The following is a 17,057-nucleotide window of genomic DNA, read 5'->3' as shown; positions in this document are numbered from 1 at the left end:
GAACCCAGCAGCACCACATCGCATGGCACAGCAGTCAGGTACCGCCTTGCCCAGAGTCGCAATTTGGCTGCGGTGTGTCCCTGGTGAGCTGGGTTATTTGCTGTGCTTCATAGACCGTGGGCTATGAAGACTTCAAGGCCAGCTCAGCTCTGCACACCTGGCAAGCCTTACCATCCTGGTGGGGACAACTCTGCTGGAAACATTTAGGCAGTTAAGAAAGATATTACTAGGAGTGCTGAGGGTAAAAGCACGGAGCTTTAATATTTATTGTTTTTTTAATAAACTTGTCTATTTAGGAGGAATTACAGAAAAGCTGCAGGGAGAAAGAGGGAACACACCAGAGCAGCACTTGGCTACAGTGTTTTCTGTGCCATTTTGGAGGAAGCTCATCCCTGGTGACAGAGCTCTGCGACAGCTGAATTTGGTGTCCAACCCACTCTCTTCCGTTAAATGTGGCATTTCCTGGCCGGTCCTGGCCTGAAACACCAAGAAATGTAAAAAAATCAGTTTGCAGGAGGGCTTTCTATCTTCACAAGTAGCCACATGGAGAAGACAAGGGACAATGGATTGCACCCTGTGATGTTTCATCTCAACCTAAGAAATACGTTACAGTGAGAACAATCGCTGGAACAACCTCCCCATGGTAGAGTCCCCGTTGCTGGAGTGTTTCTGGATGTGACTGGACAGGGTGTGAGAGAACCTCATCCAGGCTCCCTTCCCCATGACAGGGTGGACCAGATGATCTTCAGAAGTCCCTTCCAACCTGGGGTGTTCTGTGGTCAAGGGGGAGCAGCAGTCAGCTCCATGGCGGAGCAGAGAGCTCATGGGGCAGTGCACCTCCCAGCTCAGCTCCATATGGTGGGTCCAGCCCCTCCAATCCTTTGGGATTGGGGAGGGTCCCAAGTGCCCCAGAGTCCCTCCAGGCCCCCTGACAGCTCAGCCCAACACCGTGACCTCAGCCTCTCCACCATCTCAGTGCTCCATCATCTCAACACCCCACCAACCCCTCCCAGTGCCTCCCCAGTCCCAATGCCGCCCTCTGGTAGCCCAGCCACCCTCAGCTCCTGCATCACCTCAGGGCCACCCCAGTGCCCCACAGCACCCACTTCGTGTCCAATGGCCCTGGTTGTGGTCACTGGCCCTACCAGTCCCTTTGTCACCTTAAAGCCAAGCAGGCACCCCCAGTGCTCCATAGCCCACAGGGAGCCCCCAGTGCCCCACAGGACACTCCCATACCCACTGCCTCCTGTGGCAGCCCAGCCACCCCAGCCCCTCCAGCACCTCAGAATCAGCGTGGGCTTCCCAGTGCACCCCCCCCCAATGCCCTGTGGACCCCTGCAGTGCCCCAGGACCTGGCCTAGAGGATGGACCCACCTTGATGCCCCTTGGACTCTCTGCGAAGCCACACCAGCAGTCCCCAATAACACTCAGACACACCCCCCCCCCCCCCCCCAGTGCCACATGCACGCCTTCCAATACCCACAAACCCTTCCCAATGCCCCAAGGACACCCCCGATGCCCCATGGACATTCCCAACCGACCCACGGACCCCCCCCAATGGCTCATGGCCATCCCTTGATGCCCCGTAGCCAGTCCCCAATGCTCTATGGACCGTCCCCGATACCCCACAGACAACCCTCAACGCCCCACAGATACCCCCCGCGACACCCCACGGCTCCCCGCCGCCGGGGGCGGCCCCATCCCCGCCCCGTCCCGCCCCGCCCCGTCCCGTCCCGTCCCGCGAGTGGCAGCGAGTCACGGCGGGCGGGGGCTGCCGGCGCGGCGCCGCTCGGGGCCGGGCACCGTGGGCATCTCCGAGCCATGGCCCCGGCGCTGCTCCTGCTCCTGCTCCTGCTCCTGCTGCCGGTCCACGGTGAGCGTAGGGCGGGCGGGCGTGGGTCGCCGGCAGGGCAGGCAGCCCGCAGGCAGCCCTGCTCCGCCGACGGGACGGGCATGAAGTTTTGGGGGCGCAGGGCAAAACAAAACCCGACTCCCCGGGGTTCTTCCTTCGTGGGGCAGGGTTGGAGGTACCGGGCCGCGGGGGTGGGGGTGGGGGATGCTTTTCCCCGCGAGAATTAAGGGGACGCATGGGAAGCGGCACAGGAGGGAATACGCAAGGCAGGAGCTGGGTGTGGCGTGGCTTTTTGGGAAGGGTCACAGCGCGGCAATGCTTCGGCTGCTTCGGCTGCCAGGCTGAGCCCTGGGACCACCGTGTGATCAGGCAGGCATCGCTGGCATCGCCTCCCCACCTCACTCGAGGGTGAAGGATGGAGAAAGGTGCTTTGAGGACCGGGCTGGCCTCCCTCGGCCGGCTCCACTCACAGCCGGCCCCACCGCAGAGCAATGTTTCGGTGATCTCGGGGTCCTGCCCCCTGTGCCCCACAGCCACGCCATGCAGAGGCAGATGCTGTGCCCACCGTTATGTAAAGGCCCCTCGGCGAGGAGGCTCCTGTGAGCGAGGGGAAATTTGTCACCGCCGCCTGCAGCGTGCTGGTGGGGGGACGACTGGTGACTCAGCCAGCCGAGGGGGTGGTGGTGAGGCTTCTGGCTCCTGCGAGGGCCCGTGGGCGAGGGCCGCCAGGCCCGGCTCTGCTGCCGCCTTGCCGGGGGCTCCACTGGCCCAATGTAACCCCAGGAGCATGTGCACAGCTGCAGCATGAGCTCCAAGTTCAGGGCTTCTGGGGAAGGTGAAGGGTTTATCACAGAAACGTCTCCCTTCTGACATCAAAAAAAAGAGGACAGAGGAGAACTGAGCCAGCCCAGACATGAGCCGTTCTCCAAAACACAACCCTCAGCAGCTGCCAGACTCCAGGGCACAAAGTGGGGCATCAAGATGGGGATGAAAACACTTCCATCTTTATTTATGCACCAGGCTCCTAGTAGGGTTTTCCTGGCTTGAAGGGACCTGCTCACCCATGGGTGATGCTGAGTGTCCTGTGGCACTGGGGTTGGGGGGCACTGGAGCACCCTTGGAGCTTGTCAGGGAGTAGCGTTCCCAGGAGGTGTTTCAAGACTTGAATACCTAGCCAAATGCTATTTTGGCTCTTACCTGCACCTTCATGTTGGCCACTTCCATTATCCTCTGACTCGGTTGTTTCTGGGCATCCTGGCTCAAAGCCCTTTGACTTTTCCCAGGCACCAGGCTGGAGGAGAAGCTCGCCCATGTCGAGAAGTACGAGACAGTGATGCCACGCAAGGTGCTGGCACCTAGGGGGAGGAGGGACCTCCCTGCACCATCAGTGAGTAGCATCACCTCCCGAATGCTGGCTTGGCACAGCCACCCTCACTGCCTTGCACAGAGTCTGGGGTGGGGGGGCCTGTGTTGCAATCAGCAGAGACCCTTGGCCCATCACTGGGCTCAGATGGACCCCATTAGCCCCGTGCCAGAAGAATGACGTGGTGCACATTTTCTTGCATTGCTTCTATCCCAGAAGGTGGAGGTCTTGATCAGATCAGCTTTCCTGGACTGTTTTGGGTCAAAACAGAAACTGCAGATAGCACGGTGGACTCTTGGAGGGGAGGTGTGTGGGGGCTGTTTTCTCCAATGCTTTTTTCGGAGGCATTACCCAGTGGTGCCACCTCTTGCAGCCTTGCAGTGATCTTGTGACATCTGGTCTTTTCTTAAGGAGGGATTTGCAAAGCCTCAATGAACTGTAAACACTTTTCTTGCTGTGTTTGCTGAAGTTGGTTTTTTTTTTTGTCCTTTGGGACACGGAAATAAGAATCAGAAAGTTGCAGAAACCCACATGAAAGAAAGCCATTGATATTTTTCTTGGGAAACCTTGTAATTTTGGGTAAGGAATGGGGTTTGACTCAGAAGTTTTGGGGCTCAGGGTTGACATCCGTAGGATGATAGCCTTGACCTCAAAGATGCTTTCCTCAGTGCCTTGAAGTGAAATTCAGCCAAATATGTGGATTCATTTTCTAGGACTGAAAAGCACTGACTTTAGCACCTGTTAAGATGGAGGGGCTGGGAACATTTATTTCCTAGTAAACTCTTTGTACAGCACATTCATCTGTGATTCAAACCCTTTCTGATAAACTAGCTTCAAAAACACTCCCCAAAAGCATCTGTTTTCTCTGCTCTAGAAACCTAAACTTGTCCATGAGATAAACATTCCCCAGGCTATTTAGAGACACCATCTGTGCCGGGCATGCTGGGCGGCTCTGCACTGATGCCCCCAGAAAGGAGAGCGCACCCAACTTGGGGTCCTTCTGCTTTCCATGGTATGGGAGAAGACATCTGCCTTGAGCTGTGTACTTTGGGCTAGCCATGCATGGTGTCTGCCAGGTGGCACCTGGATTTGGTCTTGACTTGGATGGTCCTTGGACCTCCCAAACCTGCTGTGTTGAGGGTATGAGGTCTCCTGCCTTTCAAGCCATTTTCCTGCTCTTCCACAAAAGCTGGGTTCACTCTCACAGTAACCTTGGTGGGGAAGAGGTTCTCAGCAAGGCTTAACCACCACTAAGCCCCTCTTTGAAGTGGAGACAGGTAGCTGGATGGGCATTTTCTGCACTAGCTCCTCCTGTGGCTTTGCGTTAGCAGTATCTGGCTGGGCTGGGCATGGGCCAATAGCTGGTTCCTGGGTCAGAGCAGTTGGGATGCATAGGGTTGGTCCGGCAGAGCATCTGCCAGTTGAGGTTTGAAGCAGGCCACCTCCCCTCTGGCTTTGCTTAAATCAAAATATTCAGCCCTGCAGACAGGGTGGAGCCCTGGGTCCTGCAGCACAGAATCTCCCAGGATGCCAGTCCTCTCACAGGCCATGGCCTTCTCCTCCCACCTGCCCTTAATAGGGGCATGACAGGGCATGTGGCAAACATGGGTTCTTCATGGAAAGGGACCTGAAAAAAGAGCAAGAAGAGCCTTCAAAAAGATTTATAGTTACATGTTCTTTATTGCAAAAGTCACACCTCTCTCATCCCCATGCTCCAGCATTTTAAAGAACTGTATTGAAATGGGAAGGTGGTTTCCAGCCTATGTAAGAACCAGTGTTGCAAGCTGCTGGCTTCTCCCTCAGTGCACCTGTGCTCACACATCCCTGTGTCCCCGCCACATCCCAGAGCCAGTTGATGCAAAGAGGCAAGTCCTTTGCCTGGGTGGAGACAGCCCACCTCCTGCTGGCCCACCCTGGGGCGCTGCAGGAAGCAGCAGCACATTGCAGAGCGAGCGGTGGGGCAGAATGGAGCAGGAGCAAGGGACAGTGGTGGCACAGGGACCTGCCTTCTCTTCCTCGGCTTGTGCTGTGGCTCCTCTGCTACATGGCATGGCGCAATGAGCCACATCCCTACTGTTCTAGCAAGACCCATTGCCTCTTTCCCCTTAGGGAAGAAATACCCTGTGCTGGGGTAGGATGGTGGCATCACATCCCAATCCTCTGCCAGCTCTCTGGGTCCCTTAATAAGACCAGCTGGAAGAAATCCCTCCTCTCTGTGTGCTGTGGCTATGGCTTTGCTTTGCTTGCTCAGCACTGTCATGGGGTTAGCAACGCTCCGGCCAGACCAGGGCTGAGCTGCTTGCACATTCCAAAGCCTTTCCATCTGGACCCCTTGCAAAGCCCATGCTAATGAGGAAGGGAATGATTCAGAGAAGCTTTATCAGGGCTTTTTTTTTTTTAACTTGCCTTGTGGTTTTCTCCGAGACAGTCCCTGACCCACCCCACCCAAGTGCTTTCCTGCCATTTCTTAAGACCTCGTCCTGCTCTGGTGCTGCCAACAATAACAAAGCATCACTTTGCCGGTGGACAGGGGACAGGATGGCCACATCAGGCAGAAGACACTGTTCATAAGAGAATAATTTGCCGGGGACCTGTGAGCATGCCCACACGCCAGCAATGCACCCACCTGCAGCTGGGGCTGCCTGGTAGGCTTGTTGCAACCTGTTTGGCATGGAGGCTTGCAGGATGTTTTGTGGCCAGCAGCCTTTTGCTTCAGATTGGAAATGCAAACTGTGTGGAACTGAGAGCACCCAAGTGATGGGAAAACCCTCCTTACCTGGCCCTGCTGGCACTGAGTCAGCAGGACTTTCTGCTCAGCCCCAGCTCCCCCCAGGTTGTAGATCAACCCCCTGGGAGCACTGAGCCATTGTATGACAGCAGGTGTGTCATCCTCCCCAGGGAGAGGCTGCACACCTCACCCAGGAGGAATGCTGGCCTTGCGGGAGACGCTTTGCCTTCTGCTCAGGTCTCCACCCTGGGATCCCGTAATAGCTGAGGATGTGCCCTCAGGAGAGGTCTCTGTGCTGTGGTGGGGGCTGAGGAGGTCCCTGGTGCCAAGGGTACAGCCTGATACAGGGCACCATGCAAGGGAGCACCATCTCTCTCTGCGGCCCCAGTGGGATGGGACCTCTGGATGTTTGTGGCCCAACCTCTGCAGATGGCGATCACAACACATCCCAGTGGGAAACACTTCTGTAGGGACATCGCCATTCTGTGGGTTCAGGGCTAGGCCGGGCTGAGTCACAGCTACCACGATGCAGCCATAGTGGCTGGAGTTTGGACTTGAGATCCCTTCCACTGGCACTAGGGTGATGCTCAGGGGATCTGGCACATGGTTATACTAAAATCTACTCCTAGTAGCAGAGAATAACCAAGAGAAGGTTATTCTCTAACCATGATGATGCATGCTATATTAGTCAGAGATAAGGAAGTCTCTGCTGATGGGAGCTGTTGGGCATCAGCGTCTTTGCGGTTCAGCCTGTAAGGGCTGAACTCAGTTGCAAAAAAGGAGCTTTGTGACTAATGAGTAGGAAACCTCAGTTTCTGGCATGGCCAGCTGCAGCTGTGTGTTTGACATGGGAAACCAGACTTTGCTGACTCTGTTTCATTGCTGATGACCTGTTCTTTACCTCAGGATATGACAGGGATTTGTGTTATTGCCTACATGCTTTCTTTCTTCTCTTCTGATTTCCTCTGTCTTTGCTAGATGCCTCCAGGGTAGAGCCGCCAGGCTCCCCATCCCGCAGCCACCTTCCAGCAGGGCGCATGCACACTCCATCATCTTTCTGGGCAGGTCCTGTCTTCTGTAGCTCTTGCTCCCAGTGACGGTGGGTCTGTGCTGTTATCTATCTTTCATGCAGAGCACCTACCCAGATCACGTCCTCTACAGCATCCATGCCGAAGACAAGGACTACCTCCTGTGGCTGGAGAAAAACAAGTGAGTGTGGGTGGGCCGAGGGGGACGGCCAGGGGGAGGCTTAGTTCCCACCCTTGATGTGAACATCACTCCTCCAAGGTCCTCTATCGCCACACCAGTGATCTAAGCCCTCAGCCCAGACCCTCGCTAGCAAAATATTGCATTTTTTTTTTCGCCTCCCTGCCAAACCCACCTGTGGAGGTCATGGGCCCACCATACACAACCTGACCAACCCCATCCCCAAAGCTTTCCATCCTCTCCCTAAAACTGGTGTCACTGCTGACACGCCTTCCCCCATCTTACAGGGAGCTGCTGGGGCAGCACTACACCGAGACGCACTACTCAGCCGATGGCACTGAGATTGTGGAGAAGCCAGATGTTCTGGTATGGGGCTGGCTCCGGGGAGAGCAATTTTCCTGCACCTGTGGTGTCTCACCATGCTGACAGCTGATACCGTCTCTCTTGGTGGCAGGATCACTGCTTTTACCAGGGTTATGTGCAAGATTACGCTGACTCAGCAGCAAGCATCAGCACCTGTGGCGGGCTCAGGTAGGACCTCTGACTCCCCTGGGGTACTGTGGCTGGCGGGAGGACAGCATCGAGCCTGGCCTCAGTGCACACAGCAGCCCTGCTCCTGGCAGATGGGCCGCATAACGGTGAGCTGGTGTGACAAAGGCCCAGTCAGCCAGCGCTGTGCTGATGGAGGGAGAGCTCAGCTTTCCCCTGAGGAAAAGAAGACGACTTCCCTTTCCCTGGTGGCAGTGGGAGTGCTGACCACTCTGGCTTTGTGCCCAGCAGGAAATGTGCATGGTGTTTTGCAGTTAAACCTGCCAGTTTTAGGGGGGGTGACTCATGGCATGGGATGAGATCGGAAAACTGAGCACAACAGGAGCTCTGGGCAGGAGTGTCCTCATGGGCAGCAAGGCACGGCTTGTCCCAGATCTGTCCTCTCTTCCCAGGGCAGACTGGACCCATCTCGCCCCAAGTGCTGTAGCCTGTAGCACAAAGGTGTGCTCGTGGCAATGCACCAGCTTGCAGGCAGCTGGCATCTCCTCCAGGCCATGCTGAGCTCCTAGAGCTGATGGCCACACGCCCTTCCAAAAGAAAAGGAAAGCATACAGTGCATCAGGCCAGCTGTGTCTCCATCTACCACTGGCTGCTGGCCATGCTCATCCTCATTCCTCAAAAGCTGCCTTGGGTCTACCTGCATTTAATGGCAGAAAGCATCCTTGCAGAATAACCCAAGCCACCAGGTCCATGCAAGATTGCTCAGTCTGCCATGGAAGGTTTGTACTCTGCTGTTCTTTCTTTTAAGATCAGCTGGCAGCAAGACATTGCAAGAGTGTTAGACAGAGATGAAGGGGTCCCTTGCAGGGGGATGTGTGAGGAGGATGTGTGGTCCCTGGAGTGCTGAGGGAGCTGCAAACATGTGCTTGCAGCAGAAACAACTGCTAGAGCTGTGTGGCAGCCATCTCCTCACTTTGTGAGCAGGGGTTGTGTCTGCAGGGACCTTGGCTCACACAGCTTGTGCACACATGGGACACTTGATACCCTTGTAGAGCAGGAGGGCAAGGTGTGCAAGGGCAGGACAGGAGGCAAGGACGGTAGAGGCAGGGCACATGGGACACCTTACAGAAAGCATCTTGAAGGCCAGAACTGCTCAGCAGAAAAGCTGTGTTAAATCTGGCCGGGCAGCACTGGGCAGTTCTCCTTGCTGAACCCTGGGACATTTCTGCTGCCCAAAGTACAGGATACTCCCCTTGCTACCAGCCATGGATGCTGTGCCATGGTTTGCTCCCTCCCAGCCCAGCAACCAGTTTCTAGTCTCCTTAACAGTCCTTTTGTTCAACTGGTGCTTCTGCAGCCTCTGAAAGCAAATGCTGTGGACATATTTCCTATTGCTCCCCATCTCCCAGCATGCCCCAGGTCAGCCTGGTCCTGCAGCACCTGTTTGATGTGCTCTTGGGCCAGGTGAGGTTGCAGGGAAGACATATCCAGTTCCTCATGTTGCTGTGAGCTCCTGCACCCCGTACAGCGATATGGGGCTTCATGCACTACCCAAGGGTTGCTTGGAACTTTGCCTTGAGTGTGGTTTCATGCATGTGTCCAGAAAGACCTGACTGTCATGTCCCACTAGTGGCCTGTAGCTGCCTATGGGAACCCTAAAGGAGTAGGATGGTTTCCTAGCTGGGATTTGGCAGCTGTATTTTGTATCACAGGCACTTGCGGGGGGAGTGTCTAGGGTCTGTCCATGTTCTGCTGGATATCTCCCCAACCTGATGCCTGCCCTCTCTCTTGGCAGTGGGTTTTTCCGAGTGAATGAGACAACCTTCCTGCTGGAGCCCCTGGAGAAAGACGCATCTGGCCTGCATGCAGTGTACAGAGCAGCTCACCTGCGGGGCAAGCGCAGCACGTGCCAAGAGGCTGGTGACACCCTGGAATATGACCACGCACCAAAAATTCCTGCAGCCATGAAGCTTTACCGCTGGGTTAAGGATTGCTTTTCTTCTTTCTGTAGCTGAGTTTGCAAGAGCCTAGGTCCTGTGAAGTCCAGGAGAGGAGTGGGGGTGCACCACATCTCTTGGAAATGCTCCTCTCCCATGTGTTGTTGGTTGAGTACCTAACCACGGGTTGGTCCCAGTGGTCTACCTCCTGGTGGGAACAAGGTCTCAGATCCTGTACCGTTAGCAGGAACATCCTCCTACCCAATGAGTTCCATGATGCCCGCAGAGCCTGTCTTGTGCCTTATCCCAGTAGCAGGCCTGGGTTTTTCCTTGTGTGTTGGAAGATGTTTGAAACACCCAGCAAAATAGCATCAGAAAGCAGAGCTATAAGACCTAGCCTTCAATAACATTGGAAGATGCCCCAGGATCCAACACATCCCACAGGAGGGTCAGCCACAGGGCTTGGTAAGCTGCAGAGCTGAGTCCTTCTTTGTACTTACTTTCTTCTTTCCTTCCAGAAATCAGCTCCGTTACACAAAGGTCCCCGATATGTGGAGCTGGTCCTGGTCGTGGACAACGAGGAAGTAAGTGTGGGGAGGGGTTGAGCTGGTGCCTGCATTTTTGCTGTCATCCACTGCAGTGAGGAGCCAGCCTGGAAATCTCTCTGTGTCCTTCCTATAGTTCAGAAAACATAAGGACTTGCGCGCAGTGCAGAACCGCATGAAGGAAATCGTGAACCACGTTGACAAGGTGAGCCCAGGGGCCTGGATCTTCCCTCCTTGCTATGAACCACAGTGCCAGCACAGGCATGAATGCATGGGTAGGGTGATGGAGCTGGAGCCAATCTCAAGCCCGTATATGGGCTGCTGCAGAATGACCAACTCCCATGGCCGATGGGGTTTGCAAAGTGGATGTGACAAGCAGCTCAGCTGTGGGTCCTAAGGAGCACGTGACTGCTGCCTCCCAGCTCTCTTGTAAGGGAAAGGGGGAGAAATTTCTTCTTGTAACCCCTGGGAGCACATCCCACAGCCACTCTCAAGCTGGAGTGGGTACTAACGAGGGGCAGGTGATGGATGCAGTGTACCAAGGTGGGGGTTCTGCTTGTCTTGCTTCAGCCTCACCCTTTGGTTGGCAGTGTGGGAGCAGCATCCCAGCCTTCACTGGGCAAGAGGGAGCCCAGAGGTCCCAGGGTGAACCCTGTCTATGTGGTCACCCCAGCTTATGTTATTTATTGAGGGGGTGACAAAGCTGATATTGCACAGCGAGGTGGTGTCCTGGGTTTGGCTGCAGTTCCCCAGGGGAGGTGAGACCTTCCCTCTGCTTGTGCGGCTCAAATCCAAGTGCTCCCTCTGGGCTGTCTCCCGCACCAGCTTTATCAGCCTCTTCGCCTGCGGGTGGCCTTGATCGGCTTGGAAGTGTGGAGCCACAAGGACAAAATCGTGGTCAGTCCCAACCCAGAGGTGACGCTGAACAACTTCCTCCACTGGCGGGAGGCAGAGCTGCTACAGAGGAAGCCGCACGACAATGCCCAGCTGATCACGTAAGGACTGGAGGCCACCAGCTCGCCATCCTTGCAGCCCTACTCTCACATGGGCTACATGGCCACAGTGGCATCTCAATCCCACAGGGGCATAGACTTCCATGGCACAACTGTAGGGCTTGCCAAGAAGCTTGTGATGTGCACCAGGGACTCAGGCGGTGTCAACCAGGTGGGTCCCGCTGCCTGGACATGTGCCGGGAGGGTAGCAGCAGTCCTACAGTCTGCACTCCCTGTATTGCATTTTCCAGAGCAGGTGTCACCTCCACTGGTCTCCAGCTTTCCCACTCTGCACCCTTAGGGCTGGGTCTGATTCCTGGCAATTGACCTCCAGAGAAGTGTCGGGGTCACAGTGGAAGGGTAGCTGTGGAAACCCAGCTGGGTGCCTGCAGAGGGCCCTGATATACCTGAGCCCTGAAAAGCCTCCCGCAGCAGCTCTGTGGACGCAGGGCTTCTGCCACCACCTGTGAGGTGGCTGGGACTTAGTTTGCAATTGCTCCTTGGCCATCCTGGCTGTGCTTCCCAGCCCTCCTCAGGGAGGACAGCCTTTGCTGGAGTGGGAGCAGTAGGCCAAGGGACCTGCAGCTGTTCGGAACCACCACAATGCATCGTTTCAGGTAGCCACTATATCTAAGCTCACTTACACCCTGGAGAGGCGAGTCTGGACATCTTCAGGGGCCGTGGGACCAAGTCCAGCTTTTGTCTTCCTTTACCTCAGCATGGCAGCATTAGGGAACAAATTGCAGACAGCAGTGAAGCCTGGAACTGAGCAGTTCAAGAGCCACAGTGGCCCCCGTGGAGATGCTGTGGAAAGCATTTGAGCCATCTTTACTTCTTGTCCCACAGGACCACAGCACAAATCCTATTGGTGCTGCATCCACCATGGCTCACGAGATGGGGCACAACCTGGGGATGTCCCATGATGAAGACATTGCTGGCTGTCACTGTCCTGTCCCCAAAGCTGATGGTGGATGTGTCATGGCAGCGAGCGTTGGGTGAGTGAAGGAGAAAGGGGACTATCCCTGGGCGGCAAATATCTCAAAGTTGTCCTCTGGCACTGTCCTGATGGGGTGAAGCCTGTGAGGTGGTCAGGTCTGGGTGGGCACTTCATTTAAAGCTGCACTTCAGAGGTCTGTTGGTGGCCCGCTAGATTCTCCCTGGGCTGATGGGTGTGAGAGCCCTCAGGCTCTCATCTCTGCTCATGACTGCTTGTTTTTGTGCCCCTTCAGCTTGGTTTACCCCAAGCTCTTTAGCCGCTGCAGCGAGCAGGACATGTGGCAGTTCCTCGGGGACCCCAGGACCGGCTGCCTGCTGAACGTCCCCAGGGCGGATGAGCTGTATGGGGGGCCGGTGTGCGGGAATCAGTTTGTGGAGCGGGGAGAGCAGTGCGACTGTGGCACGCCAGAGGTAAGGGTGCTCTCTGAGAGCCCAGGAAGGAGGGTGGGCGACAAGGACCTGACGCCTGTCATTCCGACTTGGAAAAGTTTGTACAAGTTGACATTGTGCTTTGCAAGATTCATCTTCCCATTGACGCTTCTGCTGAAAAATAACTTGTGGAGGGTATCATCAACTTGGCTGTGTGCCCTTCCCTTCATGGAGCTGGCTGTGATTTTAGCAGGACCATATCTAGGAAAGATGGACCTCCCCCACAGCATATCCTCCAAAGAGGTGATCCAAGGATGGGGACGTCATGGCGTGTTGTCCTTTCAAGAGCTGTGCTCAGCTTTTCCTCATCCCTAGCAGGCCATCACTGCATCACGGTGCGGGGAGATTTGAGGCAAACGGCCAGGTGATGTTTCTGGGAGATCCCTGGGTCACAGCCTTGCTCTGAGACTTGGAGGGATGCTCCCCCGATGCAGAGAGCACGGGGAGCCTCCTGTTTTCTTCTTCGTGGAGTTGTGCAAAGGGTGCTACCAGAGAGCAGGGGCCCAGGTCAGGCCCCATCTTCTGAAAAAAATCTCTTCTGGCCCTTTGGTTTGGTGTTGGTAATGGGGATAAAGAGGTGGCAGGAATGGTTCGCGTCCCCTGGTGGGGCATCTGGTACCCTCAAAAAGGAAGGAAAGGGTCTTTCAGGAGGGTTTCAGTCCTTCCCTGTCTTGCAGGAGTGCTTGGACCACTGCTGCAATGCCACCACTTGCCAGCTGAGCGAGGGAGCCGAGTGTGCCCAGGGGGACTGCTGCCAGGACTGCAAGGTACTGCCACTGGGGAAACCAGCTTGGCAGGGAAGGGAGCTGGCTGATGTGCAGTCCTGTCCCGGGCTCCTCTGGAGCTTCCCAATAGAGGCAAAGTGTGCCCATAGCCCACTGGAGAGCCTGAAGGACCTCTGTAGCAGCCAAACACACCCAATTGTTTGGGGGGGGAATCACGTTTTTCACTCTCACTATGTGGACAGTTGGCAACTTGGGTGGGAAGAGGTTAGGCAGGTGAAGCAGCCTCTTTCTGGCATCCTGGAGCCCATGTCCCCGGCTCTGTTAGGTTAGGTGCAGGATGAAAGGTGGTGAAGAACTGGTCAATGTTCAGTAGCAATCAGCATGGTCTATTCCTGATTTGGGAACCCAATCTGCCTCTTCTGCTCCATGTGTCCCAGAGGAAGTTGAGTTACATGCATTGGTTCCCGCACACAGGCATAAGAAATGCCTTGATGTGAAAAGACAGGGCTGGAGGAAGACCCTGGGGCAGACAAAAAGCATAGCACAAGGTGTTGCCTGCAGGGAGAGACTTAACTATGGAAAGACCCAGGCTGAGGCCTGATGGTGTCTGGATCTGTGGGGTGCTGGGAGATGTTTTGAAGAGCAGGGTGATGCTGGGCTGTGGTGCCTCTGTGGATCTGGGAAAGCACTGAGGCAGCACTGACATCCCCTTTTCTGTGCAGGTGAAGGCTGCTGGCTCACTCTGCCGGGCCAGCAAGAATGACTGTGACCTGCCCGAGCACTGCAGTGGCCTCAGCGCTGAGTGCCCAGAGGATGTTTTCCAGGAGAATGGCATCTCCTGCCAGAATGGCAATGGCTACTGCTACAATGGGGCCTGCCCCTCGCACGGCGAGCAGTGCCGCACGCTCTGGGGCACAGGTAGCTGCTCCCCGATCCTGCCCACCCTCCTTGCTCCATGTGCTGGCTGATGTGCCTGGAGCCCTGGCTTCTTGGGCCAGGGCATTGCTCGGCTGTGGCCCCCTCTTGCATCGCTAGCTGGTGAGCCATGGCTGCTGACCCTAAAGTATGGCCACTGGTGTCAGCGCTTCAAGTTTGCTGTGGGCTCTGGCTCTGTGTGACCCTTTTCGTGTGTCCTGCAGAGGCCCAGGTGGCTCCTGATGTCTGCTTTAAGCACAATAGCGAGCAACACCTTCACCTCCACTGCCTCACTGAGCATGGGAAGCGGCCTTGCAGCCCCAAGTAAGGAGCTGGGGATGGGGAGTTGGGGGTGGTGGTGTCCATGGCTGGCACCAGCAATGCAGGGCCGAGCAAAGACCCCAAGCCCCATGCCACCCCTGCTGCTGGTGCTCATGGCTGCTTCTCCCACAGGGATGTGAAATGCGGCACGCTGCTGTGCCTGAGCGACAATGCCAGTCCTGTCCTCGGTGGTGGCTCCTACTCCCTCTTCTTTGGCAGCTTCAAGTGCAAGGCAGTCATCGCCAGCAGCGATGCCAATGAGGTGGTGGCCAAGCTCAGGCTGGTGCCCACTGGTGCCAAGTGTGGAGAGGAGATGGTGAGCATGCTGGGTGGTGGTAGGGGGTGGTGACTGCTAGCCACGGAGACCCAGGGCAGCCTCAGAGCCCCCCCTGCCTGCCCACAGGTCTGCTATGCTGGGCGCTGCCAGAACCTCCTGGTCTATGGCAACAAGAACTGCTCAGCCAAGTGCAACAACCATGGGGTATGCTGTTGGCTAGTCCTCTCCCAGAGCAGCCACAGGGCCTGGGCAGCAGCCCTGGCCCTGATGGTCTGTCTACCAGCCTGATGCTTTCCTCCCTCATCTCAGGTGTGCAACCACAAAAGGGAATGTCACTGTGAGCCAGGCTGGGCAGCACCCTACTGCGCACAGAAGATTTCAGGGATGGTGGCAGGTATGGCATCCCCTGGGCATGGCTGGCACCAGCTCCCTCTACCTGCTACATGTGCCAGGGAGGGAGCCTGGGGAGGGAGGGTTGGTGTCCTGCCGCGGTGCTGGTGGGTGCTGCTCCATCCCCATGGGGGGTCCCTGGCACAGGGGTGCCTGTTCCAGTGTTGACTGGGTCTCCACAGGGAGCAGCAGCACGGTCTTGGCGGCTGTGCTGGCCGTGCTGGCGCTCTCCGGCATCCTGCTCGGCATTGGTATTGTGCTCTTCAGAGGCAGGGGGATGAGGCACTTCCAGAAAGGGTAATTCCCTCCTCCACCCACAGTGGGGCTGAGCCTTGGCTGCACAGGCTGAGCTCAGGAGTACCTGGAGCAGCCCCCCATTGTCCCTGTGACCCACAGGCGGACCGCCAGCGGGCCCGCTGCTGGCCTTGCCAATCCACTCTTCCAGGAGGGTGGCCAGACACAACCCTCCCGCCGCCAGCTGTCCTGCCATGACATTGGCCCCCCCAACCTGCTCAGCAGCACGGCGACCCCACGGGATGCCCAGCCCCTCAGACCCTGCCGCCCAGCCCTGCAGGTAAGGGAGCTGAACAGAGCCCCGGCATGGGGCCACCTTTGTGGTGTGGGTGGGAGGGCAGCCTGTCACCCCCCCATTTTCCTGACCCTGCAGCCACTGGCACCATTCCCCCAGGTGACCCCTGCAAGTAACCACCTCTGAAAGCTGCTGCCACCTCATGGTGGGGTAGCCTGTGCTTCCTGCAGCCAGGAGCTGCTCTCAGACATCCCCTCCCAGCAGCCCCTGGCCTGACCAGACCCAGACCCAGACATGTGGGGCATATCCATGGGGCGGCCCAGGCGACTGATGACTTGGGATGGGGGATGCCCTTCCTCTGCTCCCTGTCCCCTCCTTGGCGCCCAGGCAAGGGACACAGGTCTCTCTTCTCCTCCCACCAGGCAAAGCCGAAGCCGCCCAGCAAGCCTCTCCCGCCACTGAAAAGCAAGGTGCCATGCCGTGGCAAGGGGCCGCCAGAACCAGTCTCTCGCTCCTCACCGACACCCCCCTTGGTCTTTCAGTGGGACATCCCCACAAAGGTGGCCCTGAAGCCACCCCCGGCCAGGAGGTGAACAAGGATGTTCCGTCCACCACCGAAGCTGAGGGGTTGCTGGCTCTGTCGCTTTGGTGACACAGCTGGGGAGATTCCACCTGGCTTCCATCCTTACTTGAATCCCTCATCAGACCCTCCCCCAGGAGGGCACCAGTGTTTACAAATATTTGAGTTGTGCCTTAATGGACTTCATAGCCTCACGGCTGATCCAGAAAGAGCTGTCAGCTGGGGCTTTGTGAGGCGGCCAGGAGCAGGGATGATGCCAACCCCAAGTTGATCCAGGCTCTCCTCCACCCTGAGCTGCTGCCTTCTCTCCCAATGTCCTGAATGTGTCCTGCTCCTCCTGCCCCTTCCCTGCTGGGGCTGTGACAAGGAGCTCCTGGCACTGCCCACAGCCTTGCCAGGGCCAGAGCATCACTGCACTACAGGAACCGGCCCCTGGGGCCGCTGCCCTAACCGGGGACAGTCACATGGGGCATCTCAGGAGGGGCTTTGGCAGATCCAAGCCAGGCTTGGCTTCCCCGCTGTGGTTTTCCTTCTGAAGTTACCACCTGAGCTACTGTTCTTCTGAAAGGGAATTTCTTGGGAGCCTTTATACTGCAGCCATTTACTTATGACCCTTATGTGACCATTTTGAGCCATCTGTCGTGAAAATGGGCTTCCCTGTTTTTGATATAATTTAGGTTGAAGCCTTTTATACCAATAAAGATGGAAGGTAGTGGTGTCATTGGGTGTACCTTGGCAGAAGGGAGCAGCGGGGCACATGGGTGGCATCAGGCAGGGAGCTAC

General features: G+C 56.6%; 1 protein-coding gene across 1 annotated transcript; it reads left to right on the top strand.

The window, feature by feature from the left end:
• Positions 1 to 289: 289 nt before the first annotated feature.
• On the top strand, positions 290 to 16,980 carry ADAM8 (ADAM metallopeptidase domain 8). The gene is made up of 21 exons (XM_064464525.1): positions 290 to 1,873; positions 3,136 to 3,239; positions 7,076 to 7,152; positions 7,437 to 7,515; positions 7,604 to 7,680; positions 9,434 to 9,620; positions 10,094 to 10,159; positions 10,257 to 10,325; positions 10,946 to 11,115; positions 11,203 to 11,284; positions 11,959 to 12,107; positions 12,342 to 12,519; positions 13,215 to 13,304; positions 13,985 to 14,180; positions 14,402 to 14,501; positions 14,631 to 14,814; positions 14,902 to 14,979; positions 15,085 to 15,169; positions 15,348 to 15,462; positions 15,562 to 15,739; positions 16,117 to 16,980. Exons 1-21 carry the CDS (start codon positions 739 to 741, stop codon positions 16,285 to 16,287), a joined length of 3,570 nt encoding a protein of 1,189 aa, XP_064320595.1. The 5' UTR covers positions 290 to 738; the 3' UTR covers positions 16,288 to 16,980.
• The last annotated feature ends 77 nt before the right edge of the window (positions 16,981 to 17,057 follow it).

The sequence above is a fragment of the Phalacrocorax carbo genome, chromosome 13 (genome assembly GCF_963921805.1).
Source record: "Phalacrocorax carbo chromosome 13, bPhaCar2.1, whole genome shotgun sequence".
NCBI classification, from domain to species: Eukaryota; Metazoa; Chordata; class Aves; order Suliformes; family Phalacrocoracidae; genus Phalacrocorax; species Phalacrocorax carbo.
Note: the sequence above shows the minus strand (reverse complement) of the source record. Positions and strands in the feature narration are given on the sequence as shown.

Excerpts from the sequence above, each read along its gene's own strand:
- ADAM8 (XM_064464525.1), top strand. The coding sequence starts at position 739 with ATGATCTTCAGAAGTCCCTTCCAACCTGGGGTGTTCTGTGGTCAAGGG. Across the intron at positions 13,305-13,984 it reads ACTGCTGCCAGGACTGCAAG|GTGAAGGCTGCTGGCTCACT; the intron begins GTACTGCCACTG and ends TTTTCTGTGCAG. Across the intron at positions 14,980-15,084 it reads CCAAGTGCAACAACCATGGG|GTGTGCAACCACAAAAGGGA; the intron begins GTATGCTGTTGG and ends CCCTCATCTCAG.